Source organism: Nelumbo nucifera, chromosome 4 (genome assembly GCF_055504915.1).
Source record: "Nelumbo nucifera cultivar China Antique chromosome 4, China Antique-T2T, whole genome shotgun sequence".
NCBI classification, from domain to species: Eukaryota; Viridiplantae; Streptophyta; class Magnoliopsida; order Proteales; family Nelumbonaceae; genus Nelumbo; species Nelumbo nucifera.
The window spans coordinates 89,001,847-89,024,049 of record NC_142652.1 but is presented as its reverse complement, the minus strand read 5'-3'; the positions used below and the strand labels follow the sequence as shown (position 1 = coordinate 89,024,049).

Genomic DNA, 22,203 nt, shown 5'->3' with positions numbered 1-22,203 from the left:
ATCAACTAAGAGAGAGTAAAATTGCTTCATTGACGCTTGCTTTTCGCCTATCAGTAAGGTCTCTGAGAAGAAAGAAGCAGAAGAGGGATTTGATTTCCCGCGATTTGCTGTAGGAGGGAAAAGATGATGTCCGGCGGCTATACCAGTCTCGACAAGGACAACGAGAAAATTTCTGGATCAGTACTTGTAATTCATCCTCCATTTTAGCCACGCAATTCTCTACTCGGTTCTTCTTTAGCCTTCCACGTGTTGTTCCTAAAAAATCTTCAGATCTCGCTTACCGATTTTCTTCTATTTGCAGGCGGCTTCAGATCCTGCTCATGTGACCGTCAAATTCGCAGGTTAGGGTTACGGTCTCGCAATCTTCTTTCTCTTTTCCTTGAATTTGTCTACGCGAAATTTTCTCCGTTATCTGTAATTATTTTTTATTATATATTTATAGTTATGATACGTGGATGCAGAGTCGAATCTTCAGACGTTTCCACCTTCCCAAGCACAGGGGAAGATCACCGGTGGATTTCAGCCGCCTCGCGATGCTGATGGTGCGCATTTCACTTCTTCGATGAATATAAAAGTCCTTACTTGTTTTTCTTTAGCTGAACTCTTTACTCTTTGGAGAGATTATGTGTAATTCTTGTTCATTGATCCTCATGAAGACCAGAATCCAAAATTACAAAAGAGATCCAATTCTTCATTTAATTATCTAAATAAACGTTTGATGATTCCTTGATTCATTTGCGGGTTCTCTAGTTGTATCCGGATGTGTAGATCTATAGGAATAGTTGGTTTGACCCTCTAGGATGACGCACGCACTTTGTTTCTCATTCAAATTCAATCAGCTGCGTTGTAATATGGGTGGTTTTGAGCTTCGGTCGTGCGTATTCGCAGCAATACCCCCCTCCCCCCCACAAAAAAAAAAAAAAAACTCGAAATAAGGAACTCCGAACTTGGATAATAAGATGCTTAGATGCTTTATTGGTTACTCGCCGTTCAATTAACCTTTAAAAATTTCAAAACTTTTATGTATACATGTAACTCCACAATCTAGTGGTTAGTCGTTGAACTCTGCACATTGCACAAGATCCTGGGTGGGCAGATCTACCTAAATTGGTTCGTCAAGGTGGTTGTCTAAATTGGTCATGAACGTGCTAAGATAAGGGCTTTGGATTGGTTATGCAAGAACCGTGGATCACTTTGATAAGTCTCTTTTATTTTTTGGTTTCTTGAACTGCTGTTATGTGTCAAACATGAGAATGCTGACTTGTAACTAATGCTTTGCAGTTGTACATATTTAGCATTGTCCTCTCATAGACAACTACCACAATTCCACTATTTTTTAGCACTCGGAACTATTCTGTACCTCATCCTAATTTGTGTTGGTGTCAGATAGTCCAACAGTTTCTTCAAAATAACTCATATTATATTATAAGGATATGAATTTGTTTCTAAATACTCTGGGCTGAAACTACTGCTTTCTCCCTCTATGTGCTTTGCTTCACCTTTACTTGTGTAGTTTAAACTTTATGGAAAATGCACCTGGTATAAGGGGTTATGTCTTGCAATTAAGAAATGCCAATGTTGCTGAGAGTGGTTATAAAGTTACATGTGTCTAGCTTAAACTTACATTTTCTTACAAGGAATTTTATGGATATCTTCATCTTCCTATCAATTTGGAAAAACTTCAGTATAGCAGATCAATGGCCATTTTTCAGATCTTGTTGGATCCTAAGTCACTCTTCAAAATCAAGAGAAGATCTGCCACAGCTAGTCCATTTTTAAATTGAGAAGATATTTTCTTTTCTATTTTATTTTATTATAATGTAAGTTGGGCTTTTTAATCTTTATCTGTCAAGAGGGCATTGTGTTTCTACAAATAGTTATATTCTTATTTCCCAAGCCAGTGAATTAATGCTGCTTTTGGTGGACAAATTGCATTAAAACTTGGGTTAGGTATTATGTCTTCCTTTCCTTTTTTGGTTATTCTTTTTTTATCTATGTAATTTTCATTATCACCATGTCGTTGGTCATATCTAGGAATTGCAGCTGCTTGGTTGGTGATTGATAAGGGAGGCCAAGGGATAGGGCTTGTTGAAAGAGAATTGGGAAAAAAGCTTGAAGAAGAAAGAGGGTTCGGAATGGAAGAAAGGATTGAGTGGTTTGGGTAGTGATGACAATGACCTTGGCTTCTTTCTTCTCTTGATTTCTTCTTCAGAAAGGAAAAAAAATTCCAAAAGAAAATTTCGAGGCCATTTTCGCTATGCTTCTTTTCCACATTAACTGTCTTGACAAGCAAAAATGTACAAATTGTGTGTTCATCTAACTTTATCTCCTGCTGTAGTTTCTATGCCACAGAATGCAATCATAAAATTTTGTGCAACCACCTACCCTATCAAATTATCACTTGCATTCAATCTTCTGAAAAGAATCAGAAGATCTTCTAGAATGATTTGACAAGTTAGATAATGGAATCACTGTTCTTCTGTGCATAGCTGGAAAGAGTATAGGATTAATAGGGATTGAATTATAAAGTGATGGTTTAGCATTATATTTAGCACTTTTGGGGGGATTTGAGTTGAGATCTATGGGGGTTGGCAGTTGGTTACAGAGGGTGATTATGGATTCTTATTGTGATATAGGCATGTTGGGGGAAGAGTAGTGTGGTCAGTCATTAGCTAGTTAAAGACTAAATGGGGTTGTTGTAGATGAAACAATCCAGGTCCAGCTGGGATATGAAAAATTATTCTCAAGGCAGACAGATGCATATTTTTGGTTTTTAGTAGCCCCATTGACAATGCAGATTCTAAAGAAGCAGAAGTTAGGCCTCATATAATGGGGATCACATTATCAATCAAGCAAGCCTCATTGTTTGCCATTGAAATTGACTCTTCAATGCCACAGTGGTATCAAGAAGTGGGGCTCAAGCACACATACTTAAAGGAAGTCTGGAAACTGGAAAGCTTGGAAAGTTTGAGTGCTCAGGCTAGATGAATTCATAGGGAGATAACTCCAAAGCTGATGTGTGTGTGTGCTGGTAGCTTTCTGTTGTAGGGGAGTTGCTTGTTTCTAGTTCATGTAGTAGTGCACATTTTTCTCATGTACAATATACATATATATATATATTATATATATAATTAATAACTGGAATTCATTAGATTAAAAGAATTACAGCACTCCAAAGATAAAAGTTACAGAACAGCCCTCTCATTAGCATATTTCCAAAGTTCACTACCTTCTTGTAATCAACATAAGACCAGCTTTGAGTCCCCTTCAATGACTAACTTTTGTATATTCAGTTCCTTAGACTTCCTTATACCCTCCAGTACTGCATAGACATCAGCTTTGAGAGAGTCTCCAAACCCAATGGAACCTGAATACAAAGCGAGTACCTTCCCATCCTCATCTCTGAAACCCCCTCCTACACCTGATGGACCTGGATTTCCCTCAGTACTTCCATCAAAGTTTAGCTTTATAAGTCCACTTCCTGGTGGCGACCACACAGGACGGCAGAATTTTCTCATGTACGATATTGGCCTACTGCTTTTGAATATGTAAGAGAAAAGAGTCCTTCAAGCAAGCTCTAACAGCAGTGCAAATAAAACTGGACTTTAGTCAAGTAAATATTCCTCTTTTGATCAGTAGTGGATCAATTTATCTTTCTCTATTAGAATTTCCTACTTATATAAACTAATACAAAGCCAAGTGAATCCCAATAAGGCACTCTAATTCCATGACAAACATCTAAGGCTTTATAAGACTAAACTAGATTTATTTTCACCAGAATTGAGAATGCATTGCCTACCTTTAACTCCTTGTTACTTCATGTCGTGGATATAATCCCCCTAGCTTAGTGATTAAAAAAGATATAATCCCCCATGACTTCTTTTGGTATGGGTCTCATTTGTTTTTGGGGTTTGCTTGTTTTTGTTTTTGTGTTGTGTGCTCTCCTTATATGTCCTAAGAAGTGATAATTTTAGGGTTTGCTTGTTTTTGTTTTGTGTTGTGGCAAGAAATAGACTACAAGGGCTCAAGGACTTGAAGAGGTTAAAGGGGAAGATAAAATGTTGGAACAAAGATCTTTTTGGAAAAGTGGAGGAGTCTCAGGAAAGAATTACCTCAAGGATAGAAGAATTGGATAAGAAGGAAACACTTGGGATTTTTAGTGGGGAGGAAAGGTGGAGTCTGAAGTGTGAGTTGGAAGAAGTTCCAAGGAAGGATGAAATTTCTTGGAGACAAAAATCTAGGTGTAAATGGCTCTTGGAAGGGAATGGTAATACAAAATTCTTTCATTCTTTAGCCAATAGTAGAAGGAAATAAAACCAAATTGCTAGATTAGAAGTGGATCGACAAATGTTAACTAGGGAGGAGATAAGGTGTTCGTAGACCATTTTAAGGGTATTTTTTGAGCTTAGGGGAGAGGAGCTTTGCCTTTCTAGATCTTGAGTGGGATAAAGTGCCTACAGCCTGGCAGAAGCCTTGAAGAATGCCTTTATCTTTGAAAAAATTAGAGAGGTTTTTTTGATGGAAAGGTCAAAAGCTCCAGGACCAGATGGTTTCTCCATGGCCTTTTATCAAGAGTTTTGGGACTTTATCAAGGGAGATTTGTTGGAAGTCTTCAATGAGTTCTATTTTGAAGGGGAAATCTCCCAATGGATGAACTCAACATTTATTGTCCTAATCCCTAAGGAGGCAAAAATACCAAAGGATTTCTAACCAATAAGCCTAATGGGAAGTCTCTATAAAATTATAGTAGAAGTTTTAGTTGGGAGGGTGAAGAAGGTACTACCTTTGGCAAGCTCACAATATCAAGGAGCCTTTGCTGAAGGGAGACAGATTATTGATCAAATTTTGGTGGCAAATGAATGTGTATTAGAGAATAGGAAAATGAGGGGTTGGGGGCTAGTGTGTAAGTTGGATCTAGAGAAAGCCTATGATTTTGTTGATTGGCAGTTCCCCCTTAAAATACTAGAGAGAGTTGGTTTCGAAAAGAGATGGAGGATGTAGATAAAAGGTTGCTTAAGCTTAGTGCATTATTCAATCCTAATAAACGGGGTGGCAAGAGATTTATTTCTAGCAAAGAGAAGGTTGAGATAGGGGAATCCTTTATTTCCTTTCCTTTTCACCTTAATTGCAGAATTTCTTAATAGGATGATTTTGAAGGCTGATCATATGAATTTGCTTAGAGGTTGGAGGGTCGAGAGGCTAGAGGTGGTAGACACACATTTGTAGTTTGTGGATGCCATCGTTTTCTTTTGTGAGGGAGGCAAGGCAACCAAGAAATCATAAGAAATCTAAGAGAGCTCATACATTCCTTCAAATATGTTTCTAAGTTGAAGGTGAATTGTGGAAAGAGTTGTATAGCAGGGATTAAAGTGGAAGAAGAAGAGCTAAGAGTGCTGACTAGGATTCTAGGGTGTGAGGTAAAACAATGGCCATTGGAATATCTAGGACTACCTCTGGGGGGGACCCACGATCATATTTTTTTGGAAATCGGTGGTAGAAACTAGAAAGGTTCACTAAGAAGCTGGCTTTACAGAAAAGGAACTACTTATCTTTAGGTGGGAGAATAACTTTAATTAGAGCAAACCTAGTAAACCTATCAGTCTATTTCCTTTCAACCTTCAAGATTCCAACTACGACCATAGGATAACTAGAGAAATCTATGAGGGACTTTCTTTGGGAACCTGGGGACGGACAAAGGGACCTCTAGTAAAGTGGGAACAAGTTACCAAAGCAAAAGAGAAGGGGGAGACTAGAAATTGGGAATCTAATTCATAGAAAAAATTCTTTGCTAGGAAAGTCCAAATAGGAACTGAGTCTTTTCCTATAGGACCCAAACCTTTTAGATTCGAAAATATGTGGCTTACCCATCCAGATTTTGTGAAAAAAGTGAAGGAGTGGTGGGGTGAGGAGGAGAGGGGGGATTCCAAAGTGGTGGTGGGTTGGTTGAAAAATTCTGAAGAGGCTATGTGGCGATACAAGAATGAAATGAAGAAATTTAGTTGGTTGACAAGGAATATGTTGGTCACTGTACAGTGGGTGGGGAGATCAGCAAATACCTTGTCAGATGTGTTAGCTAAGCAAGGGGTAAATAGGGAAGAATTATTTTGGGCTCAGTTGTGATTCTTGTTTTTCTTTCCTAGTTTACTTGTAAGTTTCAAGGAGGGGCTGCAGCTCGCGCCTCTCACTGGGATGATGTATGAACTCACTCTAAGTTGCTTCTGAATCAATAAACTTATTATTATTCATCAAAAAAAAAAGTGGCTTTGGAGGTTTCCATTGGAGAGAGACCAACTGTAGGTCATTGAGAGCATTCATGGGCTGATGAATAATGGCAGGGATGCAACAGTTGCCCCTTCTTCAACTTCAACCTCCCTCGGAAAGCAATACGAGAGGTATATCCATCCTTTATTAGATATGATGTGGGTTGTGGTTCTAGGGTTCTATTTTGGGAAGACCTTTGGTTGGCGGATACTCCCTTCAGCTTTCTTTTCCCCGACCTCTATTCAATGTCTGACTATATAGGTTTCGACCCATTTCAAGGTTTGTTACCTTTTCTCCTTCTGGTTTGAGTTGGGAATTTGGTTTTAGAAGAGGGTTGAGGTTGAGGGATAATGAGTGTGAGGCCCTTATGCACTTGTTAGACAAGCTTAAGACATCTATCTTAGTTCAAACTGTGGAGGACACTAGAATTTGGTCCACCTCTTCTGATGGTTTTTACACTTGTGCCTCTTTCTACAATAGGCTTGTGCAATCTCTTGTAGGGGGGAGAACTTTCCAGTGAAAGAGATTTGGAGCAAGCCCATTCCACCCTAAGTCCAGGCACTGTTGGGAGGTTTTTCACTTTTTCTTGGGAAAGTGAACACTTGTGATATGCTTCAAAAGAGGAGGCCATATAAATGCCTCTCCCCTCATGTGTGCTTTCTTCATTTTGCAAATGGAGGATCCCTACCCTATTTATTGATCTCTTGTCCTATTGTTGTCTTTGTGTGTGAAATCTATTTGTTCTCTCTTTGGGTGTAGGTGGACTACTACTCAGGATGTAGTGAGTCTTTTCAACCCAGATTTTCTAAGGCAGCCAAAGAAGAGAGGAAGAATTATGTGGAAGACAGTGAGGGTGGCAGTGGTGTGGACTGTTTGGGAAGAAAGGAATGCAAGAAGAGTAGCACACTTGATCTCTTACTTACAGTAATTGATATACTAAGGGCTTGGAATGAAGTAGCTCACTCATCCAAAGTGATAGAAAGGAAGGTGATGGATTGGAAGCCTCTAGCAAGCAATAAAATCAAACTAAACTTTGATAGAAGCTCTATAGGGAACCTAGGATTGGCAGGTATTGGTGGTGTGTTCAGAGATTCCTCAAGCAAAGTGTTGGCTACTTGGCTATGTATTTGGGACCTTTGGGAGTAGGTGATTCACTAAGGCTATTTTTGGTTTGAAGAAAAACATAGGGAAAGGAAGGGAAATGTAGGGAAACCTATACAAGATTTGTAAAGGTTTCCCTACATTTCCCTTCTTTTCCCTACTTTTTCCTTCAAACCAAACACAGACTAAAGGTTGAGCTGCTGGCGCTACTACAAGGTTTAAAGCTTGCTAAGCAAGCAAATTTCAAAAACTTGGAGGTTGAGGGGGATTCAAAACTGGTTGTCTCTTGGACTAGTACTAGGTGTAATGTTCCTTGGATGTTTAGACATACCTTGAGGGAAATTGAAAGCTTGGCAAGGGAACTTAATGCCACCTTAACTTGGATTAGAAGGACTGCAAATGGGATAGCTGGCACTTTATCCAAGCAGGGGGTCCATAGGCAGCAACTGTTTTGGGCTTGTTTCCAGCTGTTTATTGTAATTTGTAACTTATATAACATGTTTCTCACTTATTAATAAATTCGGTTCCTTCTTGCTGATAAAAAATTGGTTTTATATTTCCAAAGCTTATCTTGTTGCCTATTAAAGACAGCTAGAAATAACTCTTAAGAAGCATAAAAGTCAACTTAAACGTAGAAATCACAAAATCATTAAGTTAACTTGCTTTTTACAGTGTCCAAGCCAGAATGCTTGTTTTCAAAAACTTGCGAGTTTCTTTTTCTCCATACTGTCCAGGTGACGGCTGCTGGAAATATTCCCCAAAGTACCTTTCCTCTTCTGCTTGAACCTTGCATTCTGCAACCTTCAAACAGAGCCAACACTGAGGCTGGGAAACAGAACTGCACCCCTAAATGCTGCAAAGCTAGGTTTCAGAGTCTGAGAGAAACTGCAATGGGTGAACATATGGTTTGAGGATTTTACACTTACACTGCAAAAGGAGCACAGATCATCATCCAACAACATTCTTCTCCTTGCCAGCTGATCTATTGTTAAACACCTTCTAACTGATAAAGTCCAAACCAAGAAAGCCACCTTTGATGGAATGTGATGATTCGAAATTGTAGACCTCGGGTAAGGATCTGCTTGTTGAGCTCCCAGACCACTGTAAAACGATTTGACAGTAAAATGGCTTCCTCTCATCTCCACACCCTCTCATAAGCTTCTCTTGGTTGGGTTTGATGTTTTGCACCAGACCAATCAACTCCACCAACTGGTCTGTTTTCCAATAATTTAAGTTCCTTATGAAAGTTGGTCCTGACACCATCTCATTATTGATCTGATAAAAGCAGTTTCCTACTAGAGCATTTCGATTCAGAGATATTTCATAAATATTCGGGAAAAACACTTCTAGATGAAAGTCTCAACACCACCTGTTGGACGAAAACTTCACTTTTCTATCATTGCGAATTTTATATCTAATTCTGTTTGGGAAGTCAGGTAACATTTTTTGGATAGCCCCCCAGACAGCACACTCCCTAGGGGTGGGGTACCTCCATCCCAACCATCATTGCTGAGACCATATTTGCTGACAATAGTCCTCCAAAGGCTTAACCCTCCTTGTTGAATCCCCATAACCATTTTCCAAGCAAAGCTCTATTCGTAGTCCTTAAATTTCTGACTCCCAGACCACAAAATTTCCATGCCATACACGCTTTTTGCCAGTTAACCAAGTGTAATTTTGATTTATCCTTCCAACCTGCCCAAAGAAAGTTTCTTGTTTTCTTTTCAATCCATTTTTGCACTGAACCAGGAACTTGAAACAGAGAAAGATAATAAACTGGGAGTGAAGAGAACACACTCTTTAGGAGTGTGAGTTTTCCCCCTTTTGAAGGATTTTGACTTTCACATGGCTAGTTTCTTTTCCACTCTCTTCAGCACAACATCCCAAATCTTCTTAGAGTTACTTTGGCACTCTTGACAGTGTAGCCGACCAGAACTAAGAGGAAGAGGAGAGAAGAGAAGAGGAGAAGAAGGGAAGAGAAGAGAGGAAGGAAGAAAGAAGGGTTTTGCAACGTAACAGTGCTGGCGGTGCCAGCCTTTATTTTAATATATATAGGGCGGCAGAAATAACAAGGGAAAAGACCCTTGTGCCCTTGAGTACAATAACAGACATAACAGGAAAAAACGAAATAAATAAACACTTTAGTTAGCCAAACAGGCCCTAACATCAGCAACTAAATTATTTTAACATTATTTTAACACTCCCCCTCAAGTTGGAGCATAGATGTCAATCATGCCCAACTTGTCACACAAATCTTTGTGCCGCACATGTTGGAGACCTTTGGTGAAGATATCTACAAGTTGTTCTTCTGAGCTGACATATGGTGTACACACTTCTCCACTTTCAAGTTTCTCTCTAATAAAATGCTTGTCCACTTCAATGTGTTTCGTCCTATCATGCAGAACTGGATTAGCAACAATATTGATGGCAGCCTTATTGTCGCAGTAGAGTGACATAGGATTGTTTACTGTGAAACCCAGTTCACCTAACAGATTTCTTATCCACATGATTTCCGCAACCCCATGAGCCATTGCTCTATACTCTGCTTCAGCACTGGAACTAGCCCCACACTTTGTTTTTTGCTTCTCCATGTGACAAGGTTTCCTCCTTCAAAGGCACAATACCCACTGGTAGACTTTCGGTCATTGACTGCTCCTGCCCAATCTGCATCAGTATATACCTCCACTTTTAAGTGACTGTGTTTCTGGAATAACAAACCAGCTCCAGGAAACTTCTTGAGATATCTCAAGATCCTTTCTGCAGCCTCAAAGTGAGTTGTCTTAGGGCTGTGCATGAATTGACTAAGGACACCCACTGCATAGGCAATATCTGGCCTGGTCATAGACAAATACAAAAGTCTCCCCACGAGTCTCTGGAACATCTTTACATCTTTCAAAAACTCTCCTTGACTGTCTCCCAGATGGTGATTAGGTTCAATAGGTGAATCAGATGGTTTTACCCCCAACTTGCCTGTATCTTGTAGTAGATCTAGTACATACTTCCGTTGGGAAATAAAGATGCCCTTGTGAGAGTGGGCAACTTCAATTCCAAGGAAGTATTGTAAGGGGCCTAGATCCTTCACCTAAAATTTAGTGGCTAAGAATTTTTTCAGTATCCGGATTTCAACCTCCCAATCTCCTGTGATCACTATGTCATCCACATACACAATAAGGGTTGCAATTTTACCTTCACCTCTTTTCACAAATAGAGTATGATCTAACTGGCATTGTTTGAACCCCATCTGTTGAACTGCTAAATGAAACTTACTGAACCAAGCCCGAGGTGATTGTTTCAACCCATATAGAGATTTTTTCAACCTGTACACCTTTTGTTCACTGCCTTTGGCACAGAACCCTGGGGGTTGGGTCATGTATACTTCCTCTTCCAAGTCACCATTCAAGAAAGCATTTTTGATGTCCAATTGGTGAAGATCCCAGTCAAGATTTGCTGCCAAGGAAAGAAGAATCCTGATAGAGTTCATCTTGGCTATTGGAGCAAACGTCTTTGCATAGTCCACTCCATATACCTGTGTGAAGCCTCTTGCTACCAGTCTAGCCTTGTACCTTTCAACAGTTCCATCAGCATTGTGTTTCACTGTGAACACCCACTTGTACCCCACTGGTTCCTTCCCTTCAGGAAGATCTACCAACTCCCAAGTGCCATTTTTGTGTAAAGTATCAATTTCTTTCTGCATTGCATCTGTCCATTCAGGTTTTGACAAAGCTTCTGCCACAGTCTTAGGAACATGGACACTATCCATAGAAGAGAGAAATGCATGGTATGAAGGCGAAACATGCTCATAGGACACAAAATTAGAGATAGGATGATTAGTGGTACAATACCTAACACCCTTCCTCTTAGCAATAGGAATATCTAGATCATTGGTGACAGGTGAATCAACATTTAAAGGAGCAGATATATCAATGGGAGCAAGTGTATCTGGCTGATGAGACGGATCTGCCTCGGGTGAATCCGATGATGTTGGTTGCATAGTGTCAGGCTCCACGGCTCTTGAACTCTGCTGGTTCTTATGGCGACGGTGAAAGACCCGGAATGGAGGAGGATCGGGTACAGGAGGTAGTTGAATTTGAGTTGTCGCCTGTTTCTCCTCACCCCTACTCTCCCCCTGAGGAGAAACCGTGAAAAAAGGTTGATTCTCAAAGAATGAGACATCAATGGAAACATAGTACTTGCGAGCAGCGGGGTCATAGCAACGATACCCCTTTTGAGATAAAGGGTAACCAAGAAAGACACAAGGAATAGCCCGAGGATCAAGCTTACCACGAGTAGGGGACATGTTATAGACAAAATGACACCCAAAAACACGCATCGGAATTGTGGACAGCGGGGTTGTAGGGAACAATAGCTGATGTGGGGCCTTATACTCTAGTAGCTGAGAGGGCATGCGATTGATGATATATGTCGCACACAAGACTGCATCCATCCAGAACTGTTTTGGTACATTCATATGAATCAACAAGCCACGAGCGACTTCGAGAAGGTGACAGTTCTTCCGTTCAGCCACACCATTTTGTTGGGGTGTCCTGGCACAAGAGCTTCGCTGAAGTGACCCACTCGAAGCAAAAAACTTCGTGAGATCACTATGGAAATATTCCTTCCCATTGTCCGACTGGAAGATATGGATTTCCGTTTGGAACTGAGTGAACACCATGCGTTGAAAATCTTTCACAATTTGTGGCACTTCATCTTGAGATCACATAGGGTAAACCCAAGTGTATCGAGAATAATCATCAATCAAGGTAATGAAGTACTTATAGCCAGCCGCAGTAGGTAGAGTAACAGGGCCCCAAACATCAGAATAAACAATATGAAATGGAAATTCAGATCTTTTATTTCGTAAAGGTAAAGAACTTCTACAATGCTTACTCAATTGACAAGTTTGACACTATAACTGACTCGCTGACAAGGACTCAAACAACTTTGGAAACATAACTTTTAACGACTCAAAAGAAAGATGACCTAAACGACTATGCCATAAATAGGCTTGACTCTCACTGGATGAACTCGTGGACTCTGTCGCTATTAGACCAACATTATTCTCCAACACGTAGAGGCCATCCACCATGCTTCCTCTACCAATCGTCTTCCCTGAGGTCAAATCCTGAAACACACATGAAGACGGAAAAAAAGTGACTGAGCAGTTCAAGGAGCGAGTCAGACTACTAATAGACAATAAATTAATCGGTAATTTTAGAACGTGCAGTACATTAGGAAGAGTAAGACCAAGTGGGAGAGGTATGGTGCCCCAACCAGCTATGGTAGAAAAAGAACCATCAACCAGTCTTACCTTATCTCTCCCAGAGAGAAGGTTATATGTCTGAAACAAATTTGACTTACCGGTCATGTGATTTGAGGCTCCGGAGTCAATAATCCAAGGAGAGTCAGTAGTATGAGATGACACATGGAAGGTTGTGGCATTACCTGATGTAGACGCAAATGGGGTAGAGGGAGTAGGCCCAGAATCCATCTAGCAGAGAGTCCTACCATACAATTTCAAATGTTCACGGAAGGAGTTGATAATATCTTCCTTAGGGTCAGAACTGGGATGTCTCTCCTGAGTTACCGAAGGACTAGTCTCTGTCGATGCCATATTAGCTGAGTTATACCTTCTTTGATTCTGCTGGCTCGGTTTCCTGCCCTGATCAGGTGCTGACTTCTTACCCAAATCCTGTGCCCACTTAGGTTTTCCATGGAGATCCCAACATGTATCTTTCGTGTGTCGTGTCTTCTGGCAGTGAGTACACCAAAGCTTGTTCTTATCATCTGATTTTTTCTGAGTGTCACCCTTTTTTAAACCACCTCCGACATTTGTATCTGAATTTCCCCGGACAGCTAGGGCAACTGACTCCCCTTCTACACCATTCATCACACTTCTTCTGCTTTCTTCTGACTGCACCAAGGCATACACCTCCAGAACTGATGGCAAGTCTTTACTACCCAAGATCTGCTCCCTGATGGACTCATACGATGGATTCAGCCCTAGGAGAAAGGCAAACACTCGTTGCTGAGATACAAGTGACTTATAGGCCTTTGCATCTTCATCACACTTCCAATTCACATTCTGATAGTGATCAAGTTCTTTCCATATTGATGTCAAATCAGAATAGTACATCGAGAGACTCCTCTCCCCCTGCTTGCAAGTAGAGGATTTAGCTTGCAGTTGATGTATCTTGGCATAGTGTCTCTGCTTTGAATAGGTGGACTTTGCTTGTTCCCATATCTCACAAGCAGTTTCAGCCCACATAAAAGTTGTTATGGGCCCGTGCGTAGGATCTCGTCACGGGTCGGTCCCCTAGGAGAGACTCCTGTCTTCCCTTGCCCTTGCCCTTGAGTACAGACCCTATGGTGGCAATTGCGTGGGTGATTTGTCCAAGAGATCACCCGAACTCTCCTCACTCTCTTTCTTGACTGCGAAAACTGAATGCCTTTATTTCAATTCGTAGCTCATTAAATAGGAGATTACAGAAGGGAATTCCTAATTAAACTCAAACTCCAACTTGAACTCAAACTCCTAATTACCTACTCCTAATGGTAACACACTCTTAAGATAAGATAAGGATAAGAAAAGATAAGGATAAGGGATGAGGATAAGGTAAGCTGGCGGTGAGTTGGCTTGACGTGTCCAGATAAGGGTGGGCCCACCCCTATGAGCTGTCGTGTGGGCCCCGCTCTGCTGCTGCCGCCGTGCGGTGCGTGTGCGTGGCTCATGGTGCCGCTGCCGGGCGTGTGCGCGGTGCGTGCTGCGCGCTGCCGGGCGGTGCGTGTTGCCGGGCGGTGCGTGCTGCTGTGCGCGCTGCCGGGCGGTGCGTGCTGCCAGGCGGTGCGCGCTGCGCGCTGCGCGTTGCCGGGCGGTGCGTGCTGCTGTGCGCGCTGCCGGGCGGTGCGTGCTGCGCGCTGCCAGGCGGTGCGTGCGGTGCGTTGCCGGGCTTCTGTGCGACGCTGCCGGGCGGTGCATGCGGCTGGGGCGGCCCGCTGTGCGTGCTGCTGCCTATGACTGCGCCGCAGTGTGCTGCTGGTTGGTGTGTCCATAACAAAAGTCTTCCTTACTTGTGGCAGCATTGAAACCAAGAGCCAAGACATCACCATGCTGTTCTCTTGGTTCCACCTATCATGCTCAGCACTTCCATACTTCGGTTCCTTCACTCTCCCATTGATGTATCATATTTTTCCACTAGCAGTAATGTAGAGTTTTATTCCCCTAGACCACTCAAGGTAATTCAGACCATCAAAGGGAATAACAACCATGGGAAAGCTCATGTCCATTCCCCCACTCACTCCATTGTGGCTCCCTGAAATCTCTGAAGTAGCAGAATTCTCAGTCGACATGGTCAAGCAGTTAATCAGCCCCAAACACCGGACTTAGGACCCCTCCTTACTCCACAAAACAATGCTCCACTCAGTTCACACCCACACACTTGGGTTTAACAACCAGGTTGAGCACAAACAGTACCAAATTCCGGACAGAACAGAGATAATACTCGGCAGATTTCAGACCTGTATAGCTTCAACAGTCCCAACCTACCAGAATTCCAGAATGTCTAACAGCCGCTAATCAGCAGGAGAGATCCTTCTTACTTATAGTCAACTCAAACCATTGAGGAGACAGGTCATCCTTGACCTACAGTTGTCTTAACACATGAACAGGATCACACGATCTAACAAAACAGGGGTTACACAGGTTCGGCAGCATTCAGCCGCCCAGACTCATAGGGTTTTCACTTGGCACGTGACCAAGGAGGGTAAAGAAGAGAAAAACAGAGAGAACTCTACCAGTTTCAGCTACTTTTCCAGTCCAGAATCAGATTTCTATTGCGCCCAGGTTCTGCTAGTCTGTTCGATCTATTCTCTGGGTTGATCGATCTGCTCTCTTTAATCAGAATTCCTGCTCTGATACCATCTTGACAGTGTAGCCGACCAGAACTAAGAGGAAGAGAAGGGAAGAGAAGAGAGGAAGGAAGAAAGAAGGGTTTTGCAATGTAACAGTGCTGGCGGCGCCAGCCTTTATTTTAATATATATAGGGCGGCAGAAATAACAAGGGAAAAGACCCTTGTGCCCCTGAGTACAATAACAGACATAACAGGAAAAACGAAATAAATAAACACTTTAATTAGCCAAACAGGCCCTAACATCAGCAACTAAATTATTTTAACAGGCACCAAGTGGCAACCCCAAATAAGAAGGGGGAAGCTTTCCTGCTTTGCATCCCATAACATCAGCCCAAAACTTAGCCCTGCTCTCCTGTCCAACTACCATTAACTCACTTTTGCAAAGATTAACTCTCAGTCCTGTTAAAGCCTCAAACCATCTCAGGATAAAATTCAAATGGGTTACATTCTCAAGAGTTGCATTGCAGAAAAAAGTAGAGGGTCATCTGCAAACTGGAGAAGTATCTTCTACATCAAGTAGTTGAAACAATTTTTGAATCTAACCAAATTCTTTTCACTGTTTGATATTGTAGAATTATTTTGCATGGTTGTGAGACAGTTAACTAATTCCAGTATTTTATCCTGATTGGTGCTAACATAATTTGATATCTGTAATATCTTTTCTGTTATATTGTTCTGACTGTATTTTGAATTGTTGTAGATACATTCTTAAAACCAGCTTCTGGTTCTGATGAATCTCAACCAAGTGGTTGGTTTCGAGCATTGACAGTCACAGCTTATAAGCCATACTTTGATGTGGATACTTCGGATGTATTAGAGAGGATTAAGGATTCACTCTTTCCATTTAAAGCCAGTTTTTCTGAAAAGACTGCTAACAACCCAGACCTGTAAGTTGTCTCACTGTAATTTATCTGTAGATTTCATGGCATATTTATTAATTTAATTAATATGGTAAAACTGTATAAATCTTAGAAAGTATGAGCCTGGAGTACGTACAACTCCTCTGACGTAAAAATGAAGCACCAGGGGCAGCTTATGCCCTAGTGAAGGGCTCCCTTTTGCAACATAGACAAAAGATATCCTGTCTGGAAGAAAAAAAGTCTGCTAAACTGGATCACTGTTCCGGCTGTGACCAATAAATTGACTTAAGGGATTATTGGAGTTTAGCCAGTAGTTCAACAACCTCTTCTACTTATTTTATGGTTTAGCCTCCAGAGACCAATTGGTATGCCCTTCACCCAATCTTTAACTATAACAGAATCACAATGATACCCAAAGAAACTGCTAATATAATCCCTGGAGAAGTAATAGCATCTTGGGTCTCACTGAATCCCTGCCCAATATAGTAGAATGATGTTGACCTTACTGTTCCTGAAAGATTTGCCTATTCCTGATGGATCAGTATTATCCATAATGCATTTGCGAAAAAAAACCAAAAACGGTATTGGGGCTTTATTTTTGAAGTAACCAATAAGTTGGGATTAGATGGTTATCTTTGATGGAAAATTGACGGACCAATCTCTCAACCTCTAAGAGCCTGACTTGTGATGCTGTCACCTACATATGAACCATCATTTTCATTTCCAAGTTTCTGCTTGTAACTTAAAGTAATTTTCCACTGTAAGGGGGTCCAATTTTATGGTTACCCTGATTCTGAAGTTGATTGATTTCATATACGACAAAAAAGGTAACAGAGTTGGACTGAGTTTAGTTTGGGGGCATTTTTTTCAGTCTTTGGGAGTTGGGTAGTTTGGGGTAATAAATAATACGTCAAAAGAACAAAAAATAGAATATTTAATCTGTTAAGTTTCTCTAGCTTTATGTTGATCTCTTTTCAATCTCTGCCACTCTTCTTAATAAATTCCCACTGCTCAGAGTTTTTAAAACTTGAAAATTTTTAGAAATGTTCTCTTTGTTTCTCATTTTCCTTTTGTTATGTGTCTTATGGTAGTGGTGTGCATTATAATCTTTACTATAAATATCGAACAGGTATGGACCATTTTGGATATGCACCACCTTAATTTTTGTAGCGGCATCTATTGCTACATTTGTCACGTATCTAGCACACAAGCTGCAGAAGAAAGAGTGGAACTATGATATCAACCTTGTGACGTGGTCTGCTGGTTTGTTTTACGGCTATGCCACCATTGTTCCTCTTATCCTGTATATCATCTTAAAATACTTCTCAGCACCATCTGGCCTTGTTCAGCTATTTTGTCTATATGGATACTCCCTCTTTGTCTTCATTCCTGCCTTGGTAAGTTCTACTGTGCCATTTTGCACCATCCATCATTGCTTTAATGAACATTATTTGTATAGAAATCACAATTGAACGGCAGACTTCTGTCAAAAACATCAGGAGAGTATTGTTGCTACCCTGCTCAATGATAAATTTAGCAGTAAGAGTATTCTCGTGGGGGTATGTGTCAGAAAGTATTAAGTGCTTAAAAATAAGCACCCAAGAAGGTGCTTATTTGTAACAGGCTTATTTCCATGAATAAGCACTTATTTACCAAACGCCAATAAGTGCTTATTTGTGTGGTCCTGGCCTCAAATAAGTGGTTATTCCAATAAGCACACTCCCAAATGGGGCTTGGTGGGTTGTTGGGTGCCAAATGATACCTACCCAGTCATTAGCGAGTTCAGATCTGCGCCCCACAATGTCCCACAACACATCCCTGTCATGTATTGGGAACATTTGATGATAGTATCAGAAATGATGATGTCATCATCAGGAGATGTTCTCAATACACGGCGAGAATGTGCTGTGGGACGTTGTGGGGGCGTAGATGTGAAGTCGTCATTAGCAAGTGGCAACTGCCTATAATTCTAGCAGGGTGGAGGTTTTTGTGTAATCTTTTCATAAGCCAATTTATCATTAAATTGTATCTAGTCTCATGATACACCCGGGCTTTGACAAAAACTTGTTTCATTTTGGCTGCAGTGTCTGTCTGTGATACCTATTGAAGTGTTTAGGTGGGCGATTGTGGGTGTCGCGGGGTTCATGTCGGCAACCTTTGTTGCCCTCAATCTCCGGAATCACATCAGGTCAGCAGGTGAAAGGTGGTTTTTAATTGTGGCTGGGATCTTTTTATTGCAGGTGGCTCTGGCTGTCGTACTTAAGTTCTATTTGTTCACTGTTACAGTATGAGCATACATAGAGAACTCAAATAGGATACTTATCATTGGAGCGAGATTTTTGAGCATTGGCTCGATGTTGTATTTTCCCATGTTAATGGAATATAGTCTTTAGAGGTGGAATTTATGACTTGTATTCTTTCATTTTTGGCCATATAAATTCAATGAACGAATCTCTAGCCCAAGAGCCCAAGACCTTTTTTTTTTTTTTGAATTTTGTGTTCGTTCTACGAAGTACGAACTTAACAGTAACAATTTTCTCCCCCATCCGTTCCCATGGTTTATAACTTTTTTAATATGCAAAATAAGTATGGTTTTGGTTCTTAGTGTTTATTAAAAAATGCCACTACATCAGTGCTATTTAGGTGTTGGCGTTTATTGCATATGAAGTAAAATGAAATTACTGTTTGGTTTCACCGTTTATCAAACAAATGGTTGAAAACTGAAGTGTTTTGATTTTTGTGCCTGGGGTATTTGGGGAATGTCAAGTTCTTGTTTTCTCCAATGCCTCAAAGTTTCTTGAAACCAAATGTTGATATGGTACACTTTAATGGGTATTAATCTGAAGTGGATAGTAAAGCGTTTAAAGTAAAACCCAACCAAACAACAAAAACATGAAACATTTAAAGTAAAACCCAACCAAACAACAAAAACATGAAACATTTAAGGTAAAAAAGTATAAATAAATGTTTAAAGTAAAGTACAAATAAACTATCACCCATAAATATAAGTGAAACCAAACACCTTCTAAGTCGTATCTACTGCCAAAGCTTTGTTTTAATAACCTTTAAGCCTCTTTCATGAGTAAATAAGCACAGTCTTGATGGGAAATTTTTAGGCTTGTCATGAATCAGATGATTATGAAAGAGTATAACAGTCACAGCAAGGTACCAACTAGCTAGTTGCTTTTGCTGTGAGTGTGAGCGGGTTTATTCCCTCTCAGTGTATATCTTTTTATTCAATAGAGTTCTTTTTGCAGCCAAAAAAAGAAAAAAAAAGAAGCAAGATGTCAACTGGCTAGTTGGTAAGGTCTCAAGTTGCTTGTTACGTTGATTTGGGATCAAATCTTGATTGAACCAGGGTTTAGGGTTATCCTATTAATCCCCATCCCTGTCGGGTACCCGAGTCGATGGGGTTGGGATGGGGACAGAGAAGGGCATCAATAGGGATCTCCAACTGGGGTTGGGGTTGGGATGGGGAATGAAGTCTTCGCCTTGCCTTCATTTATATCAAGTAAAATCTTGCACATGTATATCTCTTCTAACTAGGTTTTGTCTTGTAAGGGTTTTATCCAGCAAGAACTTCTCCATCGAAGGCAACTCAGCAAACAATTGAAAGAATCCAGTGACGAGGGAAGTATGGGAGAGGAGAGGAAGTACAAGATGGCGGGGAAACAGAGACTGGAGTTGATCATTGAAGCCAAATCTTTCCTGTTTGAGCAGGGAAGGACAAAGGGGAAGGCTCTCTTGAAAATCAGAGAAGGGAGTAGGGCGTCGATTCTCCTACCAGAGGAGGCCTGTGTGTGGTTGAAAGGTTTTGTAGATGAAACTGTAAATTCCTTACGGAAAGAAGGTTGGAGAAACTCGTTGACTTGTGAGAACAAGAGGTTCAAATCTGTGCTAAAAAGGAATGGAAAAGGGTGGTTCATAATGGTTACCGAACTCTTTGGTAATAACAAAAGGCAAGTGTTGTGTATTCCAGAAGGCATGAAGCGGAGAGGGTGGGCTTCTTTCACTTTTAATCTTCAGGCTTTTCTCTTGGAGGTTGAAGGGAGAGTAGAAGAAGCCCTTGGTTCGAAGGATTGTCTTCATTCTGTCATGTGTAATCAGGTGCCCTGCTCTAAGCATTACCTTGAAGTTTTGGTGTCTAGCTCAACTGTCCTCCGACGAGTAGCTTTGGAAGAAGGGAGTGGGAGTTGGGAGAAGAGGGTGGTCCTAGTGCCAGAAAGGGTGATAGAAGATTGGACGAAAGTTTTAGAAGTAATTGCAGAGAGGTTGGGATTAGATGAAGATGTAATGTTGCTGCCTTTTGCTGAAAAGAAAGCTTTATTAGATATTGGAGATAAGAAACTGATCTTCAGTACTTTCCTTGTAGAAGGAAGTTTGATTTAGGTCCAGAATTGGGCTCTAGATTGCAACGAAGTTGAACCTAGTGCCGGCTGCTTTTTGATTAAACTTCTCGGTCTTCCCTTCAACCTTTGGAATGATCAAATACTGAGGAAAATTATTAGAGCGTTGGGTGGAGTTCTGTTGGAGGTTATCTTAAGAAACTTGAGAGCGGTGGAACTTAAGGTTGCTGGGATCAAACCGGAGAACTTGCCGCGGGCCTTCAAAGTTCTCTCAGAAGGTGCTTGGTACAAGGTCTGGTTAGCTTCAGAAGATGAAGCCTTGCTTTGGGAAAGACGACTAGAGGTTGAAGGAACTGACGAGCTTGCAGGTTGGTGTACACGTGGCCTTCAGGGATTGGCGGGAAAGCCTGGTGCGTGTGGGCGAACTACAGAGGAAGGGGAACAGTCACAAGGGTGCCCCAAGTCTCGAAGCTTTCCTTTTAAGGCTTCTAATTCAATTTTTTTTGAAGAGGGGTTGTTTGAAGAGGGTGGCCTGTCCTATGCTGACGTGGATAAAATGGGAAAGAGTCGTTTGTGCTCTAAGTCTTTCTCTGAACCGGCTTTAAGAAAGGTTGGGCTGGTCGGGTCAGTGGGTGAGCCTTCACTTGGTTTTAAAAGCCCACGTGACAACTTAAGTCATCACGTGAGGTGGGGCAGGCTTGGGGCGATGATAGATGGCAACATTCATCTATCATCGTCTAAGTCTCGCCCTCTCGACTGTGGAGGGGTGAAGTTAGCGAGCAAGGTAGAAGGACGCCGGCCTCTGTGCTGGGTCCGACGGGCAGTCGGCGACGCGCAAAAACTCAGCATTCTTGATCGCCCGAACCCACGCTATTCGAGAGGCAGACCAGAAGAGAAGGAAGAGGCTGATCAAGGTTGGATAAGCTACGGTTTAGATTCTGAATATGATGAAAGTTCAGAAGCCTGTGGGAGTTTAGGCAGTGCGACAGATGAAGCTCTTTCTAAACATCAGAACAGGGATACTTTTAGCCTAGATTGTTTGTTCTTACGGGATTCGGTGGGGGAAGGAAAGGAGGAGGGGGAGGAGCGGGTGAATGATTTTCACCCAAATCTGGCTGAGCCCCCTTAGTTCTAGTGCTTTGCAAGAGGCCGAAAAGGAGGTAGCTCGGGTCTTCTCAGAGTTGAACAAGGGTACCTCATAGAGAGGTACATACTTGGGTACAGAAAGGGGTCATTGTGTTGATACAACGACAGGAATTTTCTTCCCCCAACTCTGGGAGACAGAGTGCTCTAATTTCTCAAAAAAGAAAGTGACTACCACTCCTTCGCCTTTGCTCTCTCCTCACTTCTCTACCTCAGGTAAATCCCTCAACTCTATTAATACAGTTTTGGATACTGATGAGCGCTCTGTGTCTCTTGTTCCAGATTCTCTTCCCAACCAAGAGTCGGAAGCCCTTGGTCTGAAAGCCACAGTGAGTCTACAAGGGGGGGGGGGGGGGGGAAGTGGGTGAGGAAACTTGCAGAGAGACAACAATATGGGAAATCTTAAAAAGCCTCTTGGGTGAAGTGGAAATGAAGGATTTGCAGAGAGGGAGCCTAGAGGGGACAGAAAGGGCTGTAGTTGGAGGTAATGTGAGAAGGAACAAGAAGTTTCCTAGGAGTGAGGAGAGTGCTGAAGGGATGAGAGATCCATCATATGGATGCCCAAAGATTGCGGAATAAGGGGC

General features: G+C 41.6%; 1 protein-coding gene across 1 annotated transcript; it reads left to right on the top strand.

The window, feature by feature from the left end:
* On the top strand, positions 1–18,531 carry LOC104612320 (uncharacterized). Its single transcript, XM_010279708.3, has 6 exons — positions 1–186; positions 302–341; positions 462–542; positions 15,971–16,157; positions 17,260–17,527; positions 18,215–18,531. Exons 1-6 carry the CDS (start codon positions 124–126, stop codon positions 18,419–18,421), a joined length of 846 nt encoding a protein of 281 aa, XP_010278010.1. The 5' UTR covers positions 1–123; the 3' UTR covers positions 18,422–18,531.
* Positions 18,532–22,203: the final 3,672 nt, after the last annotated feature.